This window comes from Equus quagga, chromosome 2 (genome assembly GCF_021613505.1).
Source record: "Equus quagga isolate Etosha38 chromosome 2, UCLA_HA_Equagga_1.0, whole genome shotgun sequence".
In the NCBI taxonomy this organism is placed as follows: Eukaryota; Metazoa; Chordata; class Mammalia; order Perissodactyla; family Equidae; genus Equus; species Equus quagga.
Window position 1 is genome coordinate 159,105,643 of NC_060268.1, and position 10,539 is coordinate 159,116,181.

A 10,539-nucleotide genomic window follows, 5' to 3' on the forward strand; every position below is an offset into this window, starting at 1 on the left:
AGTAAAATCCTTCCTTGCCTCTTCTGAGCTTCTGATGGTAGTGACCAGTCCCTAGCTTTCCTTGGCTTGCAGCTGCATCAGTCTAATCTCTGCCTCCATCTTCATATGGTGTTTTCCTGTATGTGTATCTATCTGTGTCCAAATCTCCCCACTCTTTTAAACTGAGATATAATTGGCATGTAACGTTGTATTAGTTTTAGGTATACACTGTAATGATTTGATGTATGTATATATTGCAAAGTGATTACCACAATAAGCTTAGTTAACATCATCACCACACAGTTACAATTTTTTCCTCCTTGTTATGAGAATACTAGTCATTTCAGATTAGTCCAATTTAACTAATTAAATACGTGTAGGGGAGGAAGACGTTTCCTCTATCCAGTCTAGGTCCTTCTGGCTGGGCTACGAATTAAATTCACATGAGACAGAATAACAGGAGAAAATCAAACAAAGCTTTATAACATGTATACATGGGAGACACTCAGGAAACTGAGCAACTTGCCAAAATGGCAGAGGCTCTCATCTTAAATGCCATCCTCAGCTCAACGCAAAGGAGGATGTTGAGGATGAGGGGAGTCAGTTACTGGGGATCACCAGAAAAGCACAGTAAACAAGAGTAAGGTTATTATGCAGATTTAAGTCCTTGCCTTCTGCATTGATAAGAGTTTCTAGAGATAAGGTCATCCCCTCTTCTTCCTGGTATGGAGAGGGAGATACCTTTACAGATGGAGATTTCCCTTACAAATGTAAATGTCTCACAAAGGGTTAAATTCTACTTTTCAGAGCTTCTCCAATGTCTGCAGTTTTTAAAAGTAACCAGCCTAAAATAATCCTCGTGCCAAAGAGACACATTTTGAGGTGGCCAATTCCAATCCCCCACAAATGCAATGACTCTGTTTCCAAATAAGGTCACATTCAGAGGGACCTGGGATTAGGACTTCAACATACCTTTCTGGGGGACACGATTCAAACTATAACACTAGGGAAATAAGAATTCTTATATAACTAACTTCTGGGTTCTCATCTAAGTCATAGGCAGTCTTGCTTGAATTACATCTATTTGTCTGGGCTTATGTTTTTAAATAATTTGTTGCCCAGCAAATCATGGAAAGCAAGTGTGGAAAAGGCCCACGAACCTGGCACAGAGGGCATTTCAGTATATTTTTGGAGATGACCTAACCTAATTTTTTTAAGGCATGAAAATTATGGAATATCTTTTAGGAGAATATGCCATATTTCACATGGGTTTTACTGCATGTGTGATTTCATGGTATCTATACCAAGATCTCCTTATGTCTGACCTCAATGGGCCGTGGCTTCTCTCTGCAGTCCTGGGGGCAGTAAGAAGCATGATGAAGTGACAAGAGATGAGGGCTTAGAATAATCGTAACAGCTATCAAAACTTATTGAGCACCTACTGTTTGCCAGGCACTTGGCTAAGTGTTTAACGTGAATTAGCCCATTTAATCTAATCCTTAACACCATGTGGTAGGAAATATTATTAGTCTAATGCATATGTCTACATATATATACATGCATCAGGGGATGAACAAGGAGCCTTCCATCATATAGTCTTAAGTTTTCTGCTTGTCAGTGGCTTTTATTTTGCTTGTATGAAGGTCTTTTATTCATGGATAATAACAGCGACTCCTGAATTGTGATGGTGTGCATGTTGCAATGCTCCTTCCCATCCTTGCTCTTCTGTACAGGAAAAGAGTGAAAAACTAGTGATGGAAGAAACTGCATTTGAAGAAATGGAAAGGGATTTTCAGGAGGTTCTCAATGAACTTTCAGGAGACAAAAGTCTGGAGAAATTTAGGGTTGAATATGAGAAGCTTCATGCTGTCATGAAAAAGTCTTATGACAATGAAAAGCGTCTGATGGCCAAATGCAGAGAGTTAAATGCGGAGATCGTCGTCAATTCTGCGAAGGTTGCCACTGCCCTGAAGCTCTCTCAAGATGACCAGACCACCATTGCCTCCCTAAAGAAGGTCAGTGATTTATAGAAATGGAACCAATGCCCAGCTGCCATAAATGCTTCCTATATTTAAAATGTCATTCTTTCATTCCCTGGGCAGCTCTGGGCTGTAGTACAACAGTTATTAAGTAAAAATTTACATGATTTATATATTCATTAAGCCTAGGGAATAGTGTTCATTTTCAAGGAAAATAATTAGCCTGGGTGAATTTCACTATGCGGAAAATGATGTAGAACCTCACTGGCTTGGTTTCTAAGAAATACTGGCTTAGTAAAAAGAATTAGAGATAAGGAAGTGCGATATTAGGAATCTCAATATGTCTTGTTTGATGCAAGATGAGTAGTTAAATATCTCATGAGCATAGCTCATTAAAGATATTTTCATATTTCTACTTTTCCTATTGTTTTAGGAGGGATTGCCTTGAGAATTCCTAGATAGTAATTTTCAGGTTCTTTCTTCTTATCACTCCTTTCCTTGCGCTTTGATTGTCCCAGTTCCTCATAATGGGAGAACAGGGATTGAGTCTAGGGGGCCATATTGGGGAAGAATGGCTTTGTTTTATACTTTTATTTTCTCATTCTCAAGAGTGTTGCATTATTTTGAAGGTAAAACATAAATGTCCCTTGTAGATTGCAGTGTGATAAGAAGTTGACATTTTAATTTATAATTAAAAGCCTAGTGATGAGAAATAATTTACAAAATTTTTAGATAATTCCCTTGATATCATGCAATTAAACATACCCCAATTCAAATGAATTTTCAAGACCAGTGCAAAATATGATTTATCTGTTTTCTTAGAAGCGACTTTTTTTTTTAGTGTCCTTTTCTGTTGTCATTTTATTCTTCTCCTTGTTGAAAAACCAATATAAGGAAGCTTTAGTTCATTTTATGATGAGAAAAAATAAGCACTTTTTATTGTAAGTTAAAAAAACTGGAAATGGAAGTCATGAGTTGATGAAAATCTAATTGGTAAAGTTGATTTGGACAAAACTTTGTATAATCATATTTTCATTTAAATACCCTTCATTTATTTTGCTGAAAATAGTACACAGGCTCGCTACAGAAAAACATATCCCATAGCCTGACATTTTGTTTTGAATCACTAAATTATGTGATGTAGTTACCCAAGAGTAATGTAATAGCATGAATTTATTTAATTAAATACTCTCTTTCACTCATTTTATTCCTTGTCAACATAAAAGCAGAATATTTTCACCTGAAGCTTATAGGTTCTTACCTGTATAAGTGACCCACATTCCATTTAATGAAACTTTGCAAGAAAATTCAGTGGCAGGGTGAAACCCAAGGCTGTTGTAACATTTGCTGTGCTTTGTTGGTTTACTTGAATGGCTGTAATTCACTTTTAAGTATTTATGTTAATATTCTACCTTGCATTTCATAATAGTAAGGAAGCCAAGACTGCTGTGGATTGTTTTCCCCCATAAGCATTTGATGAGAATGCCTGGGCTTGGGTTTCTGGAGATGGGAATGACCAAGGCTGTTGTGTGCAATTAGGTAACAGTGAAGACCACCTTGCTATGGATTGTTCTAAAGCTCACATTGCCATCCAGGAGCTCACATGGGACCTGAGGACAAAATGTAGTTTTTAATTGGAATCTATCAAGAATTTCAAACTTACGGCTTGGATCCAAGATCATTCCTTATGTGATAAAGCTTATTTTTTTTTCTATAAAATATCTGGACTTGGAAAGCACATAAGCTCTCATTTTTAATTTTGTAAACCTATCTTAACATCTTTATTAGAAACAATCCCACTAGTTATGGCAGCCCTTGCTGTATGTGAGCCTTATAGCCACACTCACCTACACAAGAAAAAATATCCTTTGCTGGTACCCCTCCTTAAAACTGTTGTTCAGTATTGACTGGCTCTTGTTGAACAAGTCAACAAGTCAATATAAATTTAATGCGTAATGTATAACATATAATCTTTTTTACTCATAAACGACTACTCCTCTGTAGTTGTTTTATTATTCTATTTACGCAGTTTATCTTGCATCTGGAGCCTAGTTTGGTTTTTCTCACTAATATCCCGTGGCCCATCTAGGAAATCGAAAAGGCCTGGAAGATGGTGGACTCAGCCTATGATAAAGAGCAGAAGGCAAAGGAGACGATTCTTGCCCTGAAAGAGGAGATAGTGAACCTCACCAGACTAGTTGAGCAAGGGTCTGGACTGTCAATGGACCATGACAGCAAGTAGGTCATAGCCTTCATGATGTGTGCTGAATTTGTTTTTGCAGAGGCTTCCTTCTTGAACAGACAGCCTTGGGCTTGTCAGTGTCACTTGGAACGTTCTTCATGATACCAGACTCTCCTTCTTTGGAGATTGTTTTCTGTATATTGCTATTTTTTCTTTTTAATGCTCCTTTTCTTCTTACCCAAGAACTCCTAATTTGTGGTTATGTTAAACTTCTGGCTCTATAAGAGTGAGTGCTACAGTCTGAAGACGAGTGAAGCTTTTAGGTTTATTCCTCTCAGACTTGTGTGGACTGGAACTGGCTGCCTTTCTGCTCAGATTTCCAGGTCCTCCCATACCACCCTCCTCCACCCCATGATTAATCGCATCACCATCCTTCCTACTTCTCAGGTTCTAGGCCAGAACACAGAGCCACTCTTCACCCCTGCCACTCCTTTATCCCTTATAGCTTCACCTTGTTGCTTCAGTCTTCTAAACATCACTTTGGTCTTTTCCTCCTCCCTATCGCCAGTGCTAATGCCTTGCTTCGGGCCCCTGTTCTCTGCTGGATTTGGCAATAGACTCCTAACTGTTCTCCCTGCCTTCAAGGAGACAGCTCCCCTCATTACCATCTTTCACATACCAGATTTATGCTTCTGAAACATGTACCTACATGCTTCCATCTCCAGCATAAACACCTTCAATAGTTACCCATTCCCAAAGGATAAATCCCAATGTCTAGAACATGTCTTTCCAAGCCCTTCTTAGATCTGCCCCAGCCAGACGTGCTAGCCTCACATCCAGCAAAGCCATGCTTACTCATGCTTCTGTACTTTTGAACATGCTATTTTCTAAGCCAGGAATGTGTTTCTTTCCTTTCTCCATGCGGTAAACAACTCTGTATCCTTCAAGACTCATCTCAAATACCATCTTAAGTTTATCACCATCAGTGTCTCTGTTCCAACCCCCTCCCCACCCTCAGACCCAATGACCCAAGCAGAAGAGTCACTGTGTTCTCTGTTTCCATAGGATCCAAGATCTACCTGAAGTATGGCACTGACCACATTGTATTGAAGTTATTTGTTGATGTGCTTCTCTGCCCACTAGGCTGTGAACTTCTTGAAGGAAGACACCTTCACCTTCCTTCTAGGAGTCTAGCACTGTGCAGGGCATGCAATTAACTAATGAATCAGGAATGACCATATACTTTCTTAGGCATCCTTAACCAAAGTTAACTGCTGTCTAGGTTTCTTATGCTTTCTAGATGCATTCAGCCAATGGTGATGGATAGTTCTAAGTGCACTTGTTGGGAGAGGGAATAGGAAAAACAAACAGATGTGGTGTTTGTAATAACGGACTCTGTTTTCTTATTTAAAAAGTCAAGCATAATCAGAGCAACTATTGAAGAGCAAAGTGAGGGACCCCATTTGGTTAGAAGGAGTTTTAACCAGACCCGGAACATGAGGAGGAGAACTGAAGAAATAACCAGCCCAGAATTTTATCTTCAACAGCACACTTAGGCGTAGCTATCTGTCCTCATAGTAACCTTAGAATTCAAGGTTTTGTTTCTGGAAAAGAGTTTGAAAGCAGTTTTGAAGGTTCTTTGTTAAATATTTATGTTAAAATAAATATCGTCAAGTTCCTATGTCATTCGATGATGGTCAGTGGCAAGGGTCTCAGATGCAAGCTCTCTGCTTTCTCTGCTTTCCAGACTAATTCTGCTGCACAGGTCATATCACACAGAATTTTTCTACTTTCAAAACACGAATTCTGCAGAAAGTCATTGCAAATCGTATGTAATCGTTTTTGAAATGCAGAAGTAACTGGTTTACAATTCAAATCAACAAATATTATCATGTACTCTCCAAAAACTGGCATTGTGAGTGATTTTCCAAATTTTGTTCCTGGAAACATTTTATCTGGGTTGCATCCCTTTGGGAGAAACTAATCTCCTCTCTATAGGTGAACGAATAGAACAGTGGCCATCTGTATTATTTGCTTATGTTTATGCTTCATTTTAGACTTTACAGCTGTGATCCTAGCCCACCAGTGGACATATTAAATAATTTCCTAAATTGACTTCTCCTTAGGGTTAATTATCAGAGCTGACAATAGCAACATGGTCTTATTGTGACAAATTCAAATAACACAGAGGTGTGGAAACTAAGGAGTGAAAACCATCCCCTCAACTCTTCCACACTAAATTCCACTTCTCAGAGATAACCAGCTACCAGTTTGGTGTCTGTTTTTCTGGACTTCTATAAAAATGTCTACAGGGGCTGGCCCGGTGGCGCAGAGGTTAAGTTCGCATGTTTTGCTTCTCGGTGGCCCGGGGTTCGCTGGTTCGGATCCTGGGTGTAGACATGGCACCGCTTGGCACGCCAAGCAGTGGTAGGCGTCCCATGTATAAAGTAGAGGAAGATGGGCATGGATGTTAGCTCAGGGCCAGTCTTCCTCAGCAAAAAGAGGAGGACTGGCAGTAGTTAGCGCAGGGCTAATCTTCCTCAAAAAAAAAAAAAAGTCCATAAAACGCGTGCACACACACACACACACACACATACATGGACACTGTAATTTCTTAAAAATAAGAGAAGGGATCCTATTATACATATTATTATTGGAATGTCTTTTTCCGTTAACTCACAAACAGCTCCCATGTCAGGGCACAAAGATCTTTCTCTTTTACACCTGAGTAGTGTTAATCCTTGCCCTGAAGTCTTCCCCCTGAATGTGAGCTCAAGGGATGATAAGAAGGATTCTTGAGCAGATGGCCGTGTAGTCCGACTCCTGTGTTCTTCTTTTTTAGTATCCGAGATTTGCTGAAGTTCAAAGAAGAAGTGACAAAGGAGCGAGACCAGCTTTTGTCAGAAGTGGTGAAATTACGGGAGTCCTTGGCTCAGAACACGGAACAGCAGCAGGAGATGGAGCGAGCCAGAGAAGAGGCAGAGCAGACCATCAGCCAGGTTTGCTCTACGTGGAGAGAAAGAAGGAATATCACCTCCCAGCAGGACATTTTGTCCTTCCCCAGGCTGCCTTCCCATCTTGTTCCTCTCTCAAATTTACCCCCTGGTGCCCAAATGAAGCATCCACTGTTCTGCTTGTTTCTCTGGCTTATTCTTGCAAGAGCAGTTTACTTCTTGAGTCATTCTTTGTGATATTCTCTGTCTGAGAAGTCACTAAGGCAGGGCACTGTGTACAACTGTAGCCCAAGAAGGTGTCCCCCGTGAAGGCCAAGGTGCCCTGCATCTGGGGATGGTAGACATAGTTCCCCGGGCCCTTCTCCTTTGTCAGGAAGCCATCTAGCTGAACCCTTCTGAACACTTTTATATAAAGCCAGAAGTCAAATAGACAATACACAAGGGCAGTCTCCAGGAGAGAAACATGAGACTGCTTTGAACATGAGCTAAGAGAAGGACCCTTCATAGCATTTAAACATCATGGTAAACTGATGGTGCTTTGTTTAGCAATAACCAGGACTCATGTAAAACACAGTTTCAGGTTAGGGTAGCTGGCTCCGTTTAATTTAGTTTCTATTGATGGAGAATTGGATGAGTTCTTTCCATGTTTAATTCCCTAGAATTCTGGGCTTCCATATTTAATTAGATTTTTTACTATTCTTTGTGGATTTGTTCCCACCATCAAGGTGGACGTTTGGTGTCAAGGCTCTGAAAAACAATACAGAATATTCTTGAAAAGTTTGACCAGTGGGGTCCAAAGATGACTGTCCTCCAGGGAAAATGCTACTACAAAGTGACTGCCCTGAAAATGAAAGATGCCAGAGAGGGAGAAGCTCGGCTGGGTCAGACCTGTCCTGGCGGGGCTTCATCTCTTTCCTCCCTGTCCTTTCTGTGCCTGTAGTTCCAACAAGAAATCCAGCAACGTCAGAATGAGGCTTCACGGGAGTCCCGGAAGAAGGAAAAATTAGAGAAAGAGCTCAGGCAGATTCAGACAGACATGGACAGCAGGCAGACGGAAATCAGGGCCCTGCAGCAGTACGTGCAGAAGAGCAAGGAGGAGCTTCAGAGGCTGGAACAGCAGCTGAAGGAGCAGAAGGTGTGCTGGCTGGGGGCTGCCTTGTGGGTCCTCACAAATACAGGAATGGTGCTTTTGTTCACAGCCCATTAGAGCATTTTGAATTTTCTTTGGAAAGCAGCAAACTTCCTTTACTATGGGGGTTGGTAACAAACATAACACTCAGCACTGCATTTGGGTTTCGAATGGCTTTTATAGGTTGATATGCCTCCTTTATTTTCTTTAGCTCTAATGGGTTAATTAATTTCTTTTTAACCTTTTATTGATGTATAATATACACACTGAAAAGTATACATATAGTAATTGTATGGCTTGATGAATTTTCTCCACTTGAACACGTCTTGGTCACCAGCACCCAGCGTAAGAAATAGCACCCCAGAAACCCCCTTGTGCCCCCTCCCCAGTCACTCTCTCCCTCAAAGGTCACCTCAATTCTGAATCAAAACAGAGAGTAGTTTAGCCAGTTTTTGTACGTTATAGAAATGAAAGTATGTAGGAGGTACCCTTCGGTGTCTTTTGCTCCATATTCGGTTGGTGAGATTCATTTATGTTGTTGCCACGGAGTTATAGAACTGTGCTGTCTAATATGGTAGCCACTAGCCACATGTGGCTATTTAAAATTTAAAAAAATTAAAAATTCAGTTCCTCGGTTGTACTAGCACTGGCCAGTAGGTCAGTATAGGACAGTGCAGATAGAGAACATTTACGTCATCGCAGGAAGTTCTATTGGACAGAGCTCAAAAGACCATTCACTGTCATTGCTCTGTAGGATTCCATTATGTGACTATAACATGATTTGTTTTACAGGTTTATTTTTAAGTTTCGAGTTTAGGAAACCATACTCAGTCTTTAACATTGGAAATATGGTACTTTTTTAAAAAAACATTTTCCCTATAATAGTGGTTTAAAGTAACACAATTAGTAATAATTCTAGTCTGTCTTTCCTAATTTCTTAAAGAAGCAATTCATATAATTGAAAAAATTGGTTTCTTGAAAATTTGTTCTCTTAGGAAGTTTCCAAAGAAGTGTCAAGCCATACAGCATTTTTCTACTTAAAAAAAGTAGATCTTAGAATGTATTTCTTTGTCAGTTGCTTTATTCATTTAGTATAAAGCCGGAAATCAAATAGATAATACACATGTGCAGTATCCACGAGAAAAGCATGAGACTTATTTGAGCATGAAATTTGAGAGGTTTTTGAACATCATGATAAAACCACAGTGCTTTGTTTAGCAATATCCAGGACTCATGTAAAATGTGATTTCATTTTTAGCAAAGCCAGCTGTATTTTATTTAGTCCCTATTGATGAGCAATTGGATGGATTGTTTCCCCCTTTAACTTTTGCTTGAAGGGAAGTTATATTTTGGAGTAACTGACTAAACCATCTTCTCTCTTTTTTTCCTTCAGTCCATTTGACATCTCTCTATCTCCCTCCATCTTCTCCTAATAGAAATGATCCCCCAAAATATAATCCTCTGTTTTTATAAAACGATGTCTGCTCAGGATGGTCAAGGCAGGGAAGAGGAAAAGCCAACTGACACTGAAGTCAGGGGGACAGAAATCACTCCACTGCTCTTCCCCAGTTTTGACTTAAGTTGGATTAAAAGGGAATTGTCTTTGTGTGGGTGTGAGTGGACAATTCTGTTCGAGAAGCTATAGTAGGCATGTTAATGCAGGATTTGCTTCTGAAGATATGGCTTCCCAGCCCCACAGCTGATAAAACCCGTTTGAATCTCTAGCTCATTTGCAATGATTATGGCAATTGTTGTGTATGCAATGCCTGCCAAATGGCAAACAGGCATTAAAATATTTATCCACCACCTGTGAACGAGACTTCCCAAGGCTCCCAGAAAAAAAGTGATGCTCTCTGTGTTATTCATTAGAAGACATCATTTTCCTCTGCCATTTAACGTTCATTATATCTAAGTGCATGAGTGCTTTCACTGGAGATAAAGAACAATTCTTACCAAGACAATAAAAGTGTGGCTGCTGTGATCGTCCCAGGAGGTTTTTGGGGCCTCCTATGTGAATATGCAGAGACTGTAATCAGATTAAAAGGCATTAACCGGCTTGTTCTGCATCTTTCAGATATTGAATGAGAGAGCTGCAAAGGAGCTGGAGCAGTTTCAAATGAGAAATTCTAAACTTCAGCAAGAGAACGAACAACACAGTTTGGTTTGTGAGCAGCTATCCCAGGAAAACCAGCAGAAGGCATTGGAGCTCAAAGTAAACACAAGTGACATCTCTGTTCCCTCACACTCCCTCCTTCATCCCCCTTCAATATAGGCCGTTGTGGTTGGAGCCCTTGGTTGGATAAATTGTAGGAGCCT

The 10,539-nt window shown here is 40.1% G+C and overlaps 1 protein-coding gene across 4 annotated transcripts in view; it reads left to right on the plus strand.

The window, feature by feature from the left end:
- CFAP58 (cilia and flagella associated protein 58) overlaps nt 1–10,539 on the plus strand; it is a 96,518-nt gene that overhangs the window by 3,604 nt on the left and 82,375 nt on the right. For all 4 annotated transcript variants that reach the window (XM_046654556.1, XM_046654557.1, XM_046654558.1 and 1 more), the window contains exons 2-6: nt 1,713–1,994; nt 4,048–4,196; nt 6,983–7,139; nt 8,035–8,229; nt 10,298–10,435. In XM_046654556.1, the coding sequence (XP_046510512.1) occupies nt 1,713–1,994; nt 4,048–4,196; nt 6,983–7,139; nt 8,035–8,229; nt 10,298–10,435 (921 nt within the window). The remainder of the gene's footprint in view (nt 1–1,712; nt 1,995–4,047; nt 4,197–6,982; nt 7,140–8,034; nt 8,230–10,297; nt 10,436–10,539) is intronic.